Source organism: Electrona antarctica (genome assembly GCF_951216825.1).
Source record: "Electrona antarctica genome assembly, chromosome: 1".
Taxonomy (NCBI): Eukaryota; Metazoa; Chordata; class Actinopteri; order Myctophiformes; family Myctophidae; genus Electrona; species Electrona antarctica.
The window spans coordinates 39,423,250-39,444,374 of NC_136806.1; the positions used below are offsets into that span (position 1 = coordinate 39,423,250).

Below are 21,125 nucleotides of genomic sequence, written 5' to 3' on the forward strand. Positions count from 1 at the left end.
AGACACAGACCGGCCGGGCAATCACTGCTGTCAGTCACTTCTAATATTACAGTCCCCAGGAGGTCGTTGGTTGTGAACAAAAACACACTGCCGAGAGGAAAGGGGGACGTGTCCCTGATTCCTCTCGTGTTCGGAGAGAAATGATGATGGTCCGCTTTTCAGTTACGTGATGCAGTGTGATGCCGTTTAATTGAAGTCCTTGCCATGACTGCAACAACTGATCGATAACGTCCTCAAAATCAACGACGGAGATTTGTTGGCAGCGAACTTCACTATCGATTAGTTGGGCAGACTTGTAGGTCAAACGTCGGCCGTCCATTCGCTCATCTGTCCATCCATCTGTATGTTACTTTGAAACCCAAACAGACTGGCTCAGATGGTGGAGTTGCTGTCTAGGGATTGGAAGGGTCCATTTTTGATTCTCTGCTCCTCCATGTTTTCTGTCGAAATGTCCTTGAGACACACTTGGCTACTGTCCCTCTTCTCAGGCTAACATTCAGCACAAATAGCTGATACACTTTATATATACTTTGTGTCGCAAAGCATGCTGTATGTACCGTACATTGTAAAGCACTTTGGAAAAAGGCGCTATAGAAATGCACCATTTATACTAGAAACAAGCTAACAATGTATCGCAAAACAAGACACAGTGTGAGCTTGTAGATTTTTAGAGGCATTTTGTTTAAATGGAGGGAGAAAAACGTCAAAGTACAGTTTTATCTGGGGTCTGTTTTACTACGAATAGAGGGTTTAAGACTTTTGGTTAAAGACTACTGACTTGAGTGCACCTCTTGCTCCTCAGAGGATGAACCCTACTGATTTTGGTGACCCCATTTCCTCCCCTTAGGGCAAAAAGGCACTTTTTAAAATTATGGTATTTTATATTATTTCACTTCACTTCACAAATATTTGCTGTTATTTAGAGTGTGTGTTGATCCTTCAGTGAATATATCAAGTATTTTTAGCCCCGCCAGTGAGAGTGTGTGGCTCTAATGATATAAACAATATCGGTCAGTTCACTTGGGTTTAGCTAGCTTTTATACTCTCAGGGCCAGGTTTGCTAAGCCTTTGGCACGTCATTTCAGACGCATTCTGTGCCTAGAAACCTGCATATCATTTATCAAAGAGGCACACCTGCCTGGAAGCACAGCTTGCATGTCACCACAGAATGTGCCTCTCTCCTTCATGCACACCGTCGCTGTTGGGCATCACTTTTGTATGTCCAACACCGTTACTTTCCAGGAAGTGGGGAAAATAACCTTTGTTTTTAACCCATTCAGGCCTGACGTCGAAATTTAAAAAAAAATGTTTTCTAAATCATGACATTTTAACGATTAAAAAAAATAGCAGACCTACAAGCTCGTAGCGCGCCACTCGGTGGCGCGCTATGAGCTTGTAGATCTGCTATTTTTCAATAGCTAAATTATAACATAATGTTTAAAACACCAAAAGGGGTTCCCGCCCCAAAATGGGTTAATGCGTGCAGCGTAGCTATTATTTAGCTATTTTTTTATTTACTTTGCTACTTACATTACTTACATATTTTTAAAAGCCACAGAAAGACTTAAAGGAGTAGTTCACCGAAACGATTAATTATTTTCTCTCAATTACACCCTATGAAGCCTTGAATTATTGGAGATATTTTTTTGCCAATAATTTGATGACCGGGTCATCACTCAGTAGGAGACTTGGTAGGAGACAGAGCCATTGAGTAAGACAGAGTTACGACAACTCCGTTCACTTCAAGGGGCCAGTCCAATGGCAGCTCTTCGACATATAGACTTCTATTGGCAAATAGGGACACCGGAAGTTTACGGAATGCATCGGAGTCTATGGGCTCGCACGAGTATATGAACCACGTGACACTGCGCAAAGAGCATGGAATACGGATGTGTATATTACAGGAAACTCCCGTTAAACTTTCCAACAAACTCCGGTAAACTCCCGAATGGTACCATCACACCTGTATATTACCGTATATTACTGTATATATATGCCTGCTAAACTTGAGGTTTACGGGCAAATCTAGTGCCCATAATTGCCCGTTAACTCCTCTTTTCACGCAGTGTGACCGGGCTGCTTTCTTCCCCCTCAATGTCGCAACTCTGTCTATACTCTATGGCTCTGGTAGGAGACTCCTACCAGCGCCGTTCATGAAATTATTGTCTTTGGAAATGCGACAAAACCAAAACATTCTCCATGAATTCAAGGCTTCATGGGGTGTGTAATTGATAGCAAATACAGTAGGTCATTTTTTGGTGTCCCTATTTTGGGCATGTCATTATAGGCACAAATGTACCCAAAAATGCAATTGTAAAAAAATACAGAAAACAGACGATCTACAAGCTGACAACACCATGTGACATGTTGTAAGCTTGTCGGCACTGTCATATGGCAAAGAATAAAATAGGGCATTAATTTATCCAAAAAGAGAGCTTTGGATGGTCACACAACCACTGGGTTTTTATTTACAGATCAGATTCGCGTGGAACTTCCCCACCTCTAAAGAGCAGGTGCAATTAATCACAGGAAGGCTGTATTAACAGACGTTTGAGGTGGAGATGACAGTAATTGCAGCAAAGAGACACAGCCGGTAAGTCTCAAGGACGAGAACCATGAAATAATCAGCAAAATAATTAGCTGCTGCCTTAGTAATTCAGACGTTAATTCCGCACACCTGCTAGAACCAACTGCACACAGGATTTGACGGATGTAAACTGGCCCTCAGTCTTGTTTAGTTAGGCTACACCAGGTGAAACGTGTTCGTGACTCAAATCTTTCAAGGTATGAGAACACATTACATTGACGAGAGTCTGCTGCGAAATGTACAACGTGGAGCTACTACACGACTCAGAGGACAACAGGAGGCACAGCTAAATATATCACATGTAGGATAAAGAGGGCTCAGCATGGCAGGCTGAAGTCTGGGTCATACCCCAAAAATAGTGGACCTACAAGCTCACAACACAAATCTGTGAGCTTGTAGAGCTAGCACAAATGATGTCTAAGCATGTCAGAGGTTGATGCAGACAAGACAAAAGAGATCCATGGTTAACATCACTGTTCATAGAACGCAAAGCTGAGTCACAGATGCCAAAGCTTTTGTTTGGAATATTTGCAGGTTTCATTTGGTGAGTATGACGTTTGGTTAGTCAAACAGTCAACTGTAAGAAGAATGGACAGTCCAGTCCAGTTGACACTACAACAGGGATGTTGGACGATTTCTGAGCAAACTCTTTGGCATGGATTATATTTTAGATGAGAATGCAACTAAAGAAAGTACTGTGGGTTGGAATAGTTGTTAGGTTGTCATTAGAGTTGGATCTAGGTCTGTTTCATATGCTGATCTAGGCTACAGAGATGTTTTTGTAAAATAATTACGATCAAAGGTGCAAACAGCATTGTTAATCCTTTTTTTTGCTTTGTTTTTGTTTTTTTGCTTTCATTTAAAGATGTTACCTTGGGAAGCAGCTTTTGATGATACTGGGTTGCATCAAAAATGTAAACCCAAGAAAAGGCAAATAGAACTAAATGTACTTTAAATCTCAGATTTTGACGCGTCGTGAGCTTCTAGATATTTGCAGAGTGTTCGCCTATTTGTCATTATGACATGCCCAGAATAGGTTCATGTGTTTAAAGACATTTTCAGAACACTGAGTATATAAATCCTGTCCTATACAGTATATGTGACACCAGGCCTGTGGGGGGACGGGGCAGGTTAGACAGGGGGTGTTTGGGGAGGACGGTCCTGTAATAGGAAGGTGTATCACAGGCCTGTCCTGTGTGTGTGATGTACTGGATCCTGAGGCAGCCTGTCTGACACTCGCATCATTTAAAAAGAAAAGCTGTTGAATGGTTGGGGGCGGGGGAGCCCTAAACACCACCACCATGGAGGCGTTTTAAACGAGTTTCAGTCAGACGTGCAGCAGAGTGAGAACACCAGGCATACATTTACATAAACAGGCTGCGTAAGACACTGGGCACCTTTTAGTGAAGGTGAGGACTGCACTGTGCCAGGTTAATTGTCAAAGCCTTAACGACAGATAAGGTCCCGAACTTGGACTCATCTGCCATGATAATCAGCAACCTAAGTTGTTTAAAGCAGTGGTTTTAGACTGCCCCCCCCCCCCTCCATTTATATTACAGTATTTGGCCACAGACCCCAATTTGACAACATTTTGGACCTCCATAAGAGAAGATTTTTCTAATTCTTTTGAAAATAGCAGATCTACATCAGGCATCATCAGTCTCTGCACCATGACACATGAGCGTAAGCTTGTAGATCAGCTATTTTTGAATTGCCGTAAAATTAAATCACAGCGGTTCCAAATTCCTCATTAGTGGTGTAGCAGCTGATGCTGATTACAGTCAGGACAGAGTTCCTACTGAGAAGTGCAGACTAAAGTTTACAATATGGTAGCAACCATTGATTATTTTCTTAGCGATTATTCTATCGATTTATTTCCTTTTTTGAATAAGCTCAAAGTGTGTGTCCCCCCCCCCCCTATTTTCGTTCCCAAGTAGGCCAGTGCCAGACGGGCACAGGTCTAGTCCTTCATAATGTTGATATGCTCAGCTGGTCGCCAGTAAATAAATATACTTATATTGTTGAGATATTTTACAGTCAGTCCCCTTTTGGAGTGGTAACGATTTATGACATATTTGAGCATTGAGCATGGCTGACAACATAGTGACGTCATAGTTATGACGTGTGTCAAGGAAACAAGGAGACACAGAAGAAGTAATCAACCGAGTAATCAACAATTTGCCAAGACTTTAACTCAAACACCAATAATAAAACATCATCTGTGTGAGAAAAGCTTCAATGACTTGAGCAATCTTAAGAGACACGGGAGAAAAACCTTTCCTCTGCGAACAGTGTGGCAGGAGTTTCATTCAGTTTAGTAACCTGACGGCACAGCAGAGTCATATCGTGGCACCGAGTGCCACGCTACAAGCTTGTAGGTCTGCTATTTTTGAAAAATGTGGCGCAAATCATTGAATATATTCAATGATCAGTGCAAGTTTTTAACTAAAATCTTTGCTTCTGGGGGGTCCCTGAAACTGCATATTTTCAGATGGGGGTCGGCGGCCAATTACAGATAATTCTGGAGGTCCTTGACATGAACATGTTTGAGCACCAGTGATACGTTTTTCAGAAAACTGTCAGGATGTAGAGGACGTTTTATAGAATCTGCTCTCAGGTCTAAATAGGTTAAAACATCAGGTAAACTGACAGCACTCCAGCTTCTCCACACTGGAGAAAAACCCTTCCCCTGTAAACACTGTGACAAGACCTTCAATGACACTCAGTTTAGTAACCTGAGAAAAACATTTTCAATGTAAACACTGTGACAAGACCTTCAATGACACTCAGTTTAGAGCTTCAATGACTTGAACAATCTTAGAAGACACCAATTTGGGGTCATTTTAACGTCTACTCTGGCTTTTGTGTTGACCTCGGACAGTTTTTTAAGGAACTACAAGGTTCATCTACAAGGAATCTTTGAAATGTTTCATAGTTTTAGAAATATAGTGCTTTCAAATTTGAGAAATTTATAATGGGGCTCAATGGCAGCTCTATGGCACGTCAACCTAGAAGCTCCATTCACACATTTTATAATTCAGCTTACTGTGGAGACGAATGCTGGAACTTTTTACTTTTAAATGATTTGTAGTTTAACGTAAACGCCCAATGCATGGCAATAGCACAAACTTTGGCATGCTACTAGTCCTACATCAGGGGTGCCCACACATGTATGACGTGAGATCTACTTTCAAAATGACCAGCTCAACAAGATCTACCCACTGAAATAATACGTGTACCATTGCTGAAAATAGTTTAAATATATAATGTACCTGGGGGGGCTTTGGAATAGGGAGAAATTATGACAGGCAGTTTCTGCTGTCAAAATATGTCCCCCCCGTATTTAACTTAAACGCCCAATGCATTCTCAATGGCAATAGCACAAACTTTGGCATGCTACTAGTCCTATACTTACACCAATAGAAACCCCATTCAAACCTATTTATGTTCATCTTACGGTGGACATGTTTGCCTGAAATGGAATCTTTGAAATGTTTCATAGTTTTAGAAATATATAGTGCTTTCAAATTTGAGAAATGTATAATGGTGCTCAATGGCAGCTCTATGGCACGTCAAAAAATTACTTTCACCTAGAAACTCTATTCACACATTTTATAATTCAGCTTACTGTGGAGACACATGCTGGAACCTTTTTACTTTGAAATGATTTGTAGTTTCTGAGTTATTTAACTTAAACGCCCAATGCATTCTCAATGGCAATAGCACAAACTTTGGCATGCTACTAGTCCTACATACTTACACCTATAGAAACCCCATTCAAACCTATTTAGGTTCATCTTACGGTGGACATGTTTGCCTGAAATGGAATCTTTTAAATGTTTCATAGTTTTAGAAATATATAGTGCTTTCAAATTTGAGAAATTTATAATGGGGCTCAATGGCAGATATTGGCACGTCAAAAATCACTTTCACCTAGAAACTCCATTCACACATTTTATAATTCAGCTTACTGTGGAGACACATGCTGGAACTTTTTACTTTTAATGATTTGTAGTTTCGGAGTTATTTAACTTAAAGGTATATTCAGTGATTTCACTTAATTCAAATATCACTTATTTTTTCTTATTTTTTGGATAATCCTCCCTACTATAAAGCGTGCTGACCATATAAGGAGTTCCTCCCTGTCCCCAGTTAACCCCTGGGGTCAAAAAACCCTAGTTTCGGTTTGGGCTTTGGGTGGCAAAGCCTTCATCCAATCAGGATGAGAGGGGCCTTCCTCCAATCATGATCGAGTGTGGCGGGCCTTGGTGCATGTGCTGTTGGTCTGTTGTACTTCCCCCACTGTAGAGCGTGTGCATGTGCACATCTTGGTACCGGGTGGACCGTTTTTTTTCTCCAAATTACCCAAATCACTGAATGCTCCTTTAAACGCCCAATGCATTCTCAATGGCAATAGCACAAACTTTGGCATGATACTAGTCCTACATACTTACACCTAGAAACCCCATTCAAACCTATTTAGGTTCATCTTACGGTGGTCTTTGAAATGTTTCATAGTTTTAGAAATATAGTGTTCAAATTTGAGAAATTTATAATGGGGCTCAATGGCAGCTCTATGGCACGTCAAAAAATCACTTTCACCTACATGTACCACCCAATTCTTTTTGAAAAGTTGAATTTCATGTTGTAGGACCAAGTTCCTTGGTCAAGTCACCAGCTGGTCATTTGGGTGCCCTACGCACCATCTTTGTGGTAAAGAACATGGTGCATTGATAAAATTGATATTACTCCTACACATTTTGTCCAAACATCACGCAATCGGTACACATTATCTCTATTGTCATGTGATCAAGACTGATCTGTCTGATTCTTCATATTCCATCCTGAACATTGCTGGCCTACATGACCTGGCGGAGACCTGTGGTCTGAAGAGCACATTTTCCAGTATATCTCCCTGCTCTTAATGATGGTTGAATTGGTTTTCTAATTGTGCTGAGCGGGGCGAAAAATGGAGCAGAGCCTGAACGCCAAGATAAAATAATTGTATTCACACTTCAATCTCATTCTATTATAAAATATTGGTTCAATCTATGTGTGAGTTATCTGTCTGAACCACAGCTGTGGAAGACCAGAGCGAGTGCTCTCCATGGTCATGGAACAGTGTTGTGTAGAAGTAGGCTCTGGGCAGACCATTTGGACCTTTTGAAAGAAACACTGTAAGCATTATCGTGGAGTAAAGTGCTATGTTGAATGGATTGTTGTGACCACGCTGCTGGCTGCCTATGCCTTATTCCTTATTGCCTTATTGCCTTATTCAGCACCATGGACAGAGGCACGCACGCACGCACAGACAGATGGGTGGAACTGGTACTCTGACACGGGTACAACAGGTATTGCATAGCCGGGTGGGGCAAGGATCTCCAACTTCCATCATTACCGACTTGGTGCTCTACAGCCGGCGTCTAGTGATCTATAAACTGTATAGCTAACATGGCATATGCATAATAATTTTATATGATGATCAGATAATCTATACGGTACAGACTGTAAACTAATTAAGGATCATTTTGCGCTCCCGTCTCCGCTGTGCCTTGGCCATGTGCCCAAAAGAACGGCACGCACGCACGCACGCACACACGCACGCACGCACGCACGCACGCACGCACGCACGCACGCACGCACACACACACACACACACACACACACACACACAGCCAATCTACCGATCTACAAGCTCACAACGTGTGATGTCCAGTCCCCGACGACACACTGCATCCATATATTACCCTTGAGTCCTAACTATTACTATAAGTATATTTTTTACACCATATATTTCACTGTGTAGTTTATGAATTGAACACATTGATAACATTCCCTGCTGAGTTTCCTTGGTCTTCTTTACACAGCCAGTGTGAAGGCAAACGCAGCAAATTACATAGAATGATGCAACTTTTCCGCCCATTCGCATCGAGTCTACCGAAGTAGCGGTGTGAATGCGACCTATTATTGTCATGGGCTAGGGTTGTTTAGTGACTGTGTGAAAGCCGTTTTATGAACGCTGTGTGATGAACCTGTTCAGTTGATAAGCCTTGCTTGGGGCTAGCAAATTCTTTGTTACTTTTGGTGGTTATAAATGTCTTGAGTGTATATATATACACGCCTATATATATATATATATATATATATATATAAAATCAGTATTATTATTTGCAGTGTTTTGATTTATTCTGTTGGTTTTCCTTAATGCTGTAGCTCAGCTATCACATAACTGGCGACACAGCCCTTCATGCCTTGAGCCTTGAGCTCTAATTCACCAGTTTTCTTAGAGACCCGTCTCCAAGTCACCCGTGGTGTGTAAAGGCATTAATTACGCCTCATTGCAAGTTGACAATAACCACTCTGAAATTGGGGTCACAGAAATTGTACGAAGAATGCCTGCCGCTTGCTCGACATGTTGTCCCTTCCTGATTCTATGACCCATTTAACGTTTGATTGACCTTGACTGTAACCTTGACATTTGATCTTTTTGACCATATGCATGGATCAACACTTCAGGGTAACCTACTGATCATTCCCACTGAGTTTCATGAAAAAGCAGACAGACAGACAGACAGACAGACAGACAGACGGGTAATTAAAATACTTTCCATATTGCTGTGGTCAGAGTAATCAATATAAATGATGAGTCACAGCAAAAGAGACTCCAGTTACAGTTGCTGGTTGTAAAGCAGAATCATCTCACCACACGTGGTCATGTCATTACTAGAGACAAAATATTTCCTCTCTAATAATTTACATAATTTAAAGTTGTGAAAATAGCAGAGTTCACAACACATCACATCACAACATGTTTTGAGCTCATTGTCTATTTTCGCTATTCACCGCAGGGTGTAAGTGCAGGGTAACCCCTGCACTTACACCCTGCGGTGAATAGCTTTTCTAGGTACAGCAGTCAGTCAGTCAGTTTTGCTGACGAGCTACGTATCTGTCTGTTGCAGTCTTATAGGTGGTACAGTGAGGTTTCACTGAGACATACTGTACCGTCTATGGAGCACAATGGAAACAAGCCCCTGGGGCTTATTTGTGTTATCCTTTTAGCATAACGTTTGACTGTACTGCCTGCCTGTACTGTCAATAATCGTGTTAATAAAGTATTCAATCAATCTAAACGTATATAAGTAACTAACTAGCTAGTTAACTGTTCAAGTGACCAAGGGAATGTGAGCAAAGTGAGGTGAACTTTCTTATCGCAACTCTTTAAATTGTCTCTGTTTGCTTCCACAGGCACTTCCTGTTCAAGCAGGGCTCTGGTTCGTCAGCTCTGCTGTCGGGGGCGGGGCAGGGTTACCCCCTGACCTCCGGGACGGTGTATTCCCCACCCCCGCGGCCACTGCCCCGCGGCAGCGTGACCCGGCCGCTGTTCACCTTTAACAAGCCTCACCGCTGCTGCAACTGGAAGTGCACGGCACTCTCCGCCTCCCTCCTCACGCTGACCCTGGCTCTGCTCCTCACATATGTCATCGGTGAGTCTGCTTTCGATTTGAAACGATAAATAATTCAGGTACTGTATATCTGTTTAGAAACAGCCTCAGAGTCTGACGGGTCCTGTCTGCCAGAGTCTTAGTTAAAGCTGTCGCAAATCGATAGGACCTGCATGGGAAAACAAAACAAAACAATAACTTCACTAACAGGAACACAGGAATAATGAGAAATTCAGCGAGTTCAGAATATAATGGCGCGTGCAAACAGAAAGGCCGGCCTACGTTTTTGAAGAAGTTTGTGGGTAATCTTCTTTGTCTCAATTGATCGCTAGCTGCCCCGTAAAACTTTGGAGAAAAGTTACCAGGGTCGTGTTGTCGTATCGAAGATCATCGCGGGGTTGTCAAAGTCAAGTACCAAAAATCACTCATCGATCGCACTGCGATCTCTACCAGCCCCCCACCCCCAACCTTGGGCCTCCTCTCCCCCCACCCATCCCTCCCCCTCCTCTCCCCCCACCCATCCCTCCCCCTCTTCATTCCCCACCTGCAGGGATACTCAAGGTCATGTTGGAGCAGGCAGGGTTTCACATAATCACACGTACACACACACGCACACACTTGCTCACACACAAACATGTACTTAAAGCACACCCGTGCACGTGTATGAACCCACACATATGCATGCACACACACACACACACACACACACACACACACACACACACACACACACACACACACACACACACACACACACAAACACGCGCATATGTCTGCACAGATATCATGCATATGAATAAGCACAGTGAAACGTGCGAGAGTGCGCACACACACACACACACACACACACACACACACACACACACACACACACAGGGGGAGGGGGGGGACAAAACCCATGTAGATTAATCCCCAGGCTGAACCATGCTATTCCATTAATGTTCCGGCCCTGGTAATTAGTGCGCAAGTGAGGAAGCGTGAGCAATGGCTGGGAGACGACTTCACCTTTTAATTGGTGTCGCGCTCCGCTCCTGCCTCGCCTGATGATTGATCCCTGCATCGATGTCCCTATGGCAACACGCCCCCCAGATGTGCGGGATGTACTGTATGCATACATTTAGCGTTTTGCCCCTGTGTACTGTATCAAAGATGTTCAAATACAGCTTTTAAAGGGGGTGACAGTAATGGCTTTGTCTGGGGAGGGGAGGTTGGGACCCAGGGGTGCTGATTAGGTTCCCTCGTCAACTTTAATGATACCATGATCCTCATCAATTAATTAACAGCCCACCGACAGAAGGAAAAAAATCAAAGACGAATGGCTTGAATTTACAGTGTGTCTGTGTTTGAAATGTAACTGCTGTAGGACTTCCTCTCTTCATGAGCGAAATGTCATGAAAATGAAAGAAGAGGTTTCATGGCTCACATGGCGCAAAAGTCAATCCCTGAAGACCTTTTGTCAAACATTGGTTTCTTAATAAATCTTTTGCAACGTGAGTACGAGCTGTGCAACCTTCTTTCTTTTTTGAGGAGCGCTAGCTAGCCCCTCCTATGCCCAGCTTTGTGTGTTTGTGTGTACCACATTTGTGATGATTTGATTGGCCAGTTTTGTGTGTTTTTGTGTACCACATTTGTGATGATTTGATTGGCCAGTTTTGTGTGTTTGTGTGTACCACATTTGTGATGATTTGATTGGCCAGTTTTGCGTGTTTGTGTGTAACACATACTGATGATGTGATTGGCTGAGCAGGGAATGTGATGTAATATGATGTATGATGATGTATTTTGTACTTCACAGCACTTTATGCTTTTGCACTGTGGTCAGCAGCTCTGCACTAGTTTATTGGTCAAAATTAAATGAATAAGGGGCACGCTGACGCAGTCGGTAGTGCCGTTGCCTCAAGCTAGAATGTTCCCGGGTTCGATTCCCGCCGGGGACGCTGTGGGTGCTGGGGGCGCTTGATGGAGGGGAACGCAACTGGTTGGAATAACGTGTTCCTTCCACACACTACGTCCTACCAGGGGAAGAAGTGGCCTGCTCACTCCTCATGCATTGAAGGAAGCATGAGCTCAGTTCGGGGCTCTCTCCAGGTTGGCAGAGAGAGAGAGTAGTACAACAGCATGATCTCAAATATGAAGTTCCTTTCATATAACACAAACGCCATTTATCGGCTAACAGAAATAACCGACAACAGATAATGATTTCTTTGTTTATATAATAATTTATGTGGCTCTGTCATCATCACAACTCACAGTTCTGCAACTGAACTGGGACTGCACTGCTCTGTTACTAAGCATTAAGCAACACAAACATTTCCATGCACACTACTGTAGCTTGCTTCTTTCTCAACATGTGTACACATTACCGCAGACAAGCTGCTTTGTTTTATGTGCATTTTTCTGTACTGTATGTGAAATAAGAGTAGCCTATTTAGGCAGTCACTTTGGTGGTGTTTCCGATAAGCTAAAATAGATAAGAACTGACTAGTAATGTAATTAACGGATATATGATTTATCCCTGCGTCCGGTCACACTAAATTTACATGCAGTTGGGAAATATCTTAATGTATGATCACCACAGTAACCCTGGCGTCTCCATTTTGGTGCGCAAGCTCACAATGCATCTCATTCTATTCTGTACAAACCATACCCTGTCTAAAAGTGTATGTGTGTAAGAATGTCAAGAAATAGGAGAAAGTAGAGCAGTGACAGATCATGTTTGTCTGAGTGAAATTCAGTATACAGTTTTATTTCTTTCTCTCTACTGTAGGCTATCTGTAGAGTTATGTCGGGAGAATCATAATGGAACTGCGACACCAGTCTCTCTCCTCCATTGTCACATAAGTCAGACACTGAAATTCCTGCCTCTCTCCACAGACAAAAGGCGGATTTCTCTCACCTTCACCTATTCACATGCAATGAGTTCTGGGATAAGAATGTGGCTAGAGATTACTTAAAGCCCCAAAGCATAGCTTTAATGTCCTACCCGCGATGCAAACTCGGCCCTCCTGCGCTCATGCAAAAATGTCTACTGCTGAGCTAATAAAGAAATTAGGATGACTTGTACAGTTGGAGGCCATCGATATTGTCCTTTTCTTTTTGCTGAGGTTTGCATGATCTGCGCAAAAGGACAGTTAACCCATTTTGGGCGGGAACCCCTTTTGGTGTTTTAAACATTGTTATAATTTAGCTATTGAAAAATAGCAGATCTACAAGCTCATAGCGCGCCACCGAGTGGCGCGCTACGAGCTTGTAGGTCTGCTATTTTTGAAAAATCGTGAAAATATTTATTTCAGAAAACTGGAGGATTTAGAAGGATTTTTTTTAAATTTTGAGGTCAGGCCTAAATGGGTCAAATGATAAGGGACAATATCGGTGGCACCCAACTGTACTTTGAGTTTCATGCACTACCACTTGTCAACCATTAGTTGTTCTAGTGGCACTACCACTTGTCCCAACCACAAGATAGAAGAGCAGGTAGACCAACCACAAGATAGAAGAGCAGGTAGACCAACCACAAGATAGAAGAGCAGGTAGACCAACCACAAGATAGAAGAGCAGGTAGACCAACTACACATACTGTATAACCGAGTCCCAACCACAAGATAGAAGAGCAGGTAGACCAACTACACATACAGTTGGAGGCCATCGATATTGTCCTTTTCTTTTTGCTGAGGTTTGCGTGATCTGCGCAAAACCCCTTTTGGTGTTTTAAACATTATGTTATAATTTAGCTATTGAAAAATAGCAGATCTACAAGCTCATAGCGCGCCACCGAGTGGCGCGCTACGAGCTTGTAGGTCTGCTATTTTTGAAAAATCGTGAAAATATTTATTTCAGAAAACTGGAGGATTTAGAAGGATTTTTTTTAATTTTGAGGTCAGGCCTAAATGGGTCAAATGATAAGGGACAATATCGGTGGCACCCAACTGTATGTATAACTTTTATCTAAACTAAGGTAGCTTCCCCCCAAACAGACTATACTACAGATTTCTACAGACTGGCATTCAAATGAAGTCGCGAGATCAGTCGGTTGGAAGGTGAGGGAAAAAAGCAGACACATGGCTACTATGGTTCTAAAAATAGCCTATATGTCTTTTTCAACAACAAACACACAAACACGTACTGTACATGCTTAAATCATTTGAGAAATTATAAATACTTAACATAATTTCACACCACACAAATTATTCATCATGAATAAACAATCCCAAAATGTGCTGGGGAATATTTGGCATTAAAAAGCAACAACAACGTAGCACATTGCAACAGGGTGTCCATTTGATGTTTATGTGTCACACTATTTTTGGGCCCACCCTCATACGTTGAAGTAGCTCAAGTGGTTAAGCTAACAGCCTGCATGGTGCAGGCGAACAGTACACCACTTCACCCAGCCATTCTCAGTCTGCCTGCCTGGAGCGGCTTGATACTGGGTGGTTTACTCATTCTCAGTCTGCCTGCCTGGAGCGGCTTGATACTGGGTGGTTTACTCATTCTCAGTCTGCCTGCCTGGAGCGGCTTGATACTGGGTGGTTTACTCATTCTCAGTCTGCCTGCCTGGAGCGGCTTGATACTGGGTGCTTTACTCATTCTCAGTCTGCCTGCCTGGAGCGGCTTGATACTGGGTGGTTTACTCATTCTCAGTCTGCCTGCCTGGAGCGGCTTGATACTGGGTGGTTTACTCATTCTCAGTCTGCCTGCCTGGAGCGGCTTGATACTGGGTGCTTTACTCATTCTCAGTCTGCCTGCCTGGAGCGGCTTGATACTGGGTGGTTTACTCATTCGCAGGAAACTAACATGGCCGATAATGAGACAATGACATTGTGTCTCAAATGAAGCTTTCCAATTAGCGCGGCGGCACTCTATCGGACGGCGAGCGATTGGAGAGATAATAATGCCATGCCACAGTGACACTGTAGCACCCCCTGCTGTGATGAGACTGAAGACAGTCCTCCTCACCGTCACTCCTCCTGTCCTCCTCCTGTCTCCTCCTTGCGCCCCCCCCCCCTCCCCCCACGCCTCCTGGTGCTGCAGGGGCCTGTGAAATCGCTTAGTTAATTTGTTTATGTCCCCCAGCACACCCCAGCCCCCTCCCCTCTCCCCCCCATGCTGCTGTTGAAGCTTGTTATTAGGCGCGGCGCGGCCATCAGATATGGGAGGCGGGCATTATGATATCAGCGGAGGCACTTAAGGAGAGATAGAGGACAGATAAAGATTATATCTGCAACTTTTGATGAAGATTGCGGCCGACTACAACAATAGCAAATTTTTCCATTATTTGGAGACCTGACACGAATGTCTTGCTGGCTGCATGCCGCACACTGTGGAAGCTGGGAACAGCGTTGCCCAATTTTGCGAGAGAAACACGCAACCGAGTCTATGAAAACAAGCCCAAAAATCAAGCATTGTGAGCTTGTTGATCTGCTATTTTCAACAGAAATCTTGAAAAAACAATGACAACTAGAAAAAGTGCCCTTCTGGGCACAGGTCTCCACCAGGAGGATAGGACTGTGTGAGATGTTTGGCAAAATGTTTAGGAGTAATATAAACATGTTTGCCTTTGATGGCAATTGGATGATTTGAGGCATTTTGTTCCAAAAATGTGTTTTGCAAAAATCAACCTGTTGGTGGCGCTATAACAGGCCAATGTGAAAAGGGTGGGATATATTCCTCAGCCTAGTAAGAAAATGTGTGAAAGATTTCACGTAAATTGCATGCTGTGTTCATGATTTGAGGCTTTTGTTCAAAACGGGGCAATCTTGCAAACTGTGAAAGCCAATTATAGCCAATTAGGATGGAATATGAAATATCGGACAGATCCGACATGCGCACATGACCATAGAGATACTGTGTAACGATTTGTGAGATTTTTGGACAGAATCTGGAGGAGTAATATCAAAAAATGTGTTTTACAAAAGTCGGCCTCCTGGTGGCGCTATAAAAGGCAGATGCGGAAAATGCAGGTCAAAGGTTTGTCCTTGGCCTCTAGGGAGTGTGCATGCAACGTTTCACGCAGATCGGTGCAGTTTTAGGTAACAAATGTGAAAAGCTGCCTCATGGTGGCGCTATAACAGGCCGTTCTGGAAAATGCGGGGTAGAGGTTCATCGTTGGCATCCAGGGAGTGTGTGTGCAAAGTTTGGCATCGACCGGGTTAACGGTGCTGGAGATTAGCTGGTAACGGACGGACGGAAGGACACACACACGGACGGACACACACACAGACGGAGTGCAAAACATACTCTCTCCCCATGCCTTCGGCCTGGTGGAGACAAAAATCTGGTATGGGGGGTCCACTCCAGGCACAAAATATTTTCGGATTGGGGGGGTTCATAAAAAATAAATAGAAAAACATTAACTTGACATAAAAATGTTTCAGAACAACAATATCAGGAAGCAACTGCACTGTAGAATCAAGCCCCCCCCCCAACACACACACACACACACACACACACACACACACACACACACACACACACACACACACACACACACACACACACACACACACACACACACACACACACACACACACACAAAAATAACAATATTTAAAAGTGCCTTTACAGAAAAACATGCCCAAAGTTGCTTATAATAGGCAGACATGGCACTGTCTGCGTGTTGATAGAACTAATTGTCATTTACTGTACTGTATGAGTCACTTATGAGGGACCGCCGTCCCCATGGCAACTGCCAGAAGCCTGTGACAAAGTGAGCAGCAAACAAATCATCACCTTTTCGCTTCCAAATCATACCTCGATCTCGCACGCACGCACGCACGCACGCACGCACGCGTATGCACGCACGCACACACACACACACACACACACACACACACACACACACACACACACACAAACACACACAGATAGCCTCACAAGCTTTCGTGTTGTGGTATGAATGGGGCATTGTCTTTTTTTTGTTCACGATTTTCAGAAAATCAGCAGATCTACAAGCTCACAACGTGTCGCCTTGTGATGCATTGTGAACTTGTAGATCGGCTATATCAAATAGCCAATGTAATGTTAAAGTATTAATGTCAAAGACCCCATTAGGGACTTTAAGCAACGACTGTTTTCAGGACGGGTCCGCTACGCGGAAGTACGGCGGCTATGACGCCCATGCCGTAGCTGTCAAAATCGTTAAGCAAACAGCCTCCGGCGACGGCGACATTGGTTCCCATGGTGACGCGTCCATGCAGCATGTGTCAAACATAAACACATTGTTATTATTATTTTTATTTTTAAAACACCCCATCGCGCGTCTGCTAACTTGCCGATATTGCTTAATTCTTACATGCGCTGGACATGATCAGCAGTGGAAAGAGGAAGGTGCTGCATGGCGTTGTAGACACTACGTGTCGCTCTGCGACGGAGAGCAGGTTTATGTATCGAGCACTGATCCATTTCCGGTTGCTGTAGCCGACTTCTGTATCCGTCGCTGCTTAAAGTCACTAATGTGATATCCACTGCTCCGTTAGAGTCCCTAATGCGCAGACCAGAGGATTTGTTTACAAATAGCCATTATAAAATAACTGTCTGAAATGGTTAGCCAGAGTAACTGCCTAGTCTGCCTCCATCTTACAGTATACATAAACGGTCTGCATTTCGAAAGCACCTTAATCCAAACGCTTTACAGTGTGTATTACATTCACCCATTCAAACACGCAAGGCAGCAACCCGCTCATCGAGGGCTTTAACAGGACACTTCAAAACAAAGTCAGGAGGAGCCAGGGATCCAGTGCAGAACCTTCAAGTTCCCAAATGGACAATCTACCTCCTGAGCTAGTGCTGCCAACAGATTGTGTTTACTGTAACATAATGACAATAGAAGGCAATCAGCATGGAAGATAATGAAATATAATACACTCTTTACTTTATTCTTCTTTCTGGTAATTCCCACCAGGGGTCACCACAGTGGATCATCTGTTTCCATCTGGTTCTGTTCTCTGCATCTTCCTGGGTCCCTCCAGCCACCTTGCATGTCCTCTCTCACCGCAACCATAAACCTCCTCTATGGCCTTCCTCTCCTCCTCTTGCCTCGCAGCTCCATCTTTACATGTCTGCCCATGTTCAAACCATCCCCCCCCTCTTATCCCTCTTTACATGTCTGCCCATGTTCAAACCATCTCCCCCCTCTTATCCCTCTTTACATGTCTGCCCATGTTCAAACCATCTCCCCCCTCTTATGCCTCTTTACATGTCTGCCCATGTTCAAACCATCTCCCCCTCTCATCCCTCTTTACATGTCTGCCCATGTTCAAACCATCTCCCCCCTCTTATCCCTCTTTACATGTCTGCCCATGTTCAAACCATCTCCCCCCTCTTATGCCTCTTTACATGTCTGCCCATGTTCAAACCATCTCCCCCCTCTTATGCCTCTTTACATGTCTGCCCATGTTCAAACCATCTCCCCCTCTCATCCCTCTTTACATGTCTGCCCATGTTCAAACCATCTCCCCCTCTTATCCCTCTTTACATGTCTGCCCATGTTCAAACCATCTCCCCCTCTTATCGCTCTTTACATGTCTGCCCATGTTCAAACCATCTCCCCCCTCTTATCCCTCTTTACATGTCTGCCCATGTTCAAACCATCTCCCCCCTCTTATCCCTCTTTACATGTCTGCCCATGTTCAAACCATCTCCACCTCCCCCCTCTTGTTTTATCCACAAACCTTCTACAAACTGCAAGCCAGTAAAAGAGAATATACTGAATGGATCCTACTATTAAATGAACAAAACTCTGCTGTCAGTCCATCCTCTTCCATGTTTCTCTTCAGTGGTTCCGGTTCCTAACGGTTCCCTTAACGGTTCCTAATATTGTTTTTTTCCTCCTTTTTTCTGACATACATTTTGCTTATATTATAACTAACCTAACCAAGTACATAATAAACACAAATTCAATTATTGTAATTGCACTTTACAATTATGAGGTGGCACTATTATTTAAACTTCACCACCACCACAACCAGCTAGCCACCACAACAATATCATTGTCGCAATTTGTACCTACTATATTGCAATTTGTGTATATTAAATATACAGTACACATTGCAATAATGATATTGTTGTGGTGACAAATGTTTTGTCTTTAATGTTCAGATTAATTTAATATGAAGGACCCCAGTTAATGTTAATGGAAACAATCCATAGTGCTTTCTTGTGTTATAAAATCCTCTTAGCAGACCTTGTATTGAACTGTAGGCTACGTTCCTGTGCTTTATTCTGCAAACTGTTTATAAAGTAATCAATCTATGGAGGTATATATGCACCTAAAGGGGCTCTCAACAGTAGCGCGATTAATTTAGAGCCAAATCAAAAGCAGTTGAGTTGCTTATAAGTTGTAAAAAATAAGTGCAGACAAATTGATTTGGCTCTATATATGGTTAACGTGATTCATAAAATATCAGACAGAAAGACGTCGAGTCATTGGCGCTCTAAATGAACACCATTAACAACAGTTGTACAATACCTAATGAAAAGCTCTGTAGAAGTTAGTAGTTTTTCTTTTCTAACGTTACTAGCCTGGGGAAAGTAAACCAGCCTTGCATCATCCTCGTCCCCCGCCGGCTGTGGTGGAACTTGCGGGGAGTGCAGGCAAGGCTTTCCGCAGGCTCTCAAACACGATGTGCTTAGATTAATCTCGTGAGTTGTGGACTCGTGTAGGCATATTGATTTTGAGATGTTTCCTCAATGTGGACGTGCAACTGGTGCAAGTTGCAACAACCTTTGCAGGGAACTATGGCATCGCATTTATTGCACTTTGCGTGCTCAGCCTCAGAGTCATTTCCCTCTCTGTTAACCACACTTTGGAGATCTCGACATACTGTCCCGCTCGCTCCGCGGCGGTGACCGGTCGCTGAATGCACAGAACAGTGGTATCCTCCCTGACCCCACTCACTCGTGTAGGTGGGGTGACATCACCCCAGTGACTTGGCTCTGCTTGCATGCATGCACAGACACAGCGGAGCTAAATGACGACTGATGAGAACCATTTGGGGAACCGTTATTTAATAAAAAAACTATGGAACCGGCTCCGGATCCGCAATGTCGGAACCGGGTCTGAAATGGACCCGGTTCCGAATCCCAACCCTAGTTGTATGTATGTATGTAGTTGCTGTTGCGTTCCAGTTAGCTCATAGCTTCTGTTAGCTTCTGTTGCCACTCACTCCGCATTGCAGTGTCCAGAATATGGGTTTTTCTGCCGTTCAGACTATCTGTATGTGAAATAAGTCTTGTGTGTGGGGAGGTAGCAGAGACATGCTGAAAAATATAAGCCCTTGTAGGCTACATTCATACTGTTGTAAGTGACTATACAAATAAAATGGCAAAGAGCAACATGGGTACTATGAAAGGGCCCTGTTACAACTCCTCTAATTGATGGTTAGGTCCAGCTGCTATTCAGCCAGCTCATTATGGAGGACTTTAAATTAACAGTGGAGCTAATTGACCGAAGGCTTGCAGGTAACCCGTTTCACATCACTGCTGCAGACAATAAAAAAATAGTGTGGTTTACGATCGTGCCCTTGTAGGGGACGATCGTATTCAATGATTATTTTGGGAGAATCACTCTGTCCACCGTAAACTGGGATAAAAGGATGAAAATAGAGAAGAGAGGTGACCCGTCCGACCTTGGTTTTGATCCACTCAGGGGATTACAAACCCACGGGTCACTATTTGAATGTGCAGTAGGTGAGGCGAGACATTGTGTTTAGTCAGAGGTGTTGTCTGAAAACTGAGCACTGAGCCATCCAATCAGAGGTGTTGTCTGAAAACTGAGCACTGAGCCATCCAATCAGAGGTGTTGTCTGAAGACTGAGCACTGAGCCATCCAATCAGAGGTGTTGTCTGAAAACTGAGCACTGAGCCATCCAATCCAGCCCGGAGTCTAAAATACACAACAGTTGTATACAAAATGACTAACTGGTGCCAGATACAGGAGTTTACCAAGAGATAGAAAAATAAAGGCAACTCTGGTTTGTAGTATTAAGACTTCTGATTAGAGATAGGAATCTGCCGTATCGGCCATAAAAATGGCATATCGGTATCGGATCGGTCTCAAATTAATCCCGATTATTTTCACAGATACTGATGATTCAATA

At 43.5% G+C, this 21,125-nt stretch overlaps 1 protein-coding gene across 1 annotated transcript in view; it reads left to right on the top strand.

The window, feature by feature from the left end:
- tenm1 (teneurin transmembrane protein 1) overlaps positions 1–21,125 on the top strand; it is a 425,652-nt gene that overhangs the window by 176,886 nt on the left and 227,641 nt on the right. The window contains exon 6 of the mRNA XM_079512339.1: positions 9,833–10,071. Within this exon, the coding sequence (XP_079368465.1) occupies positions 9,833–10,071 (239 nt within the window). The remainder of the gene's footprint in view (positions 1–9,832; positions 10,072–21,125) is intronic.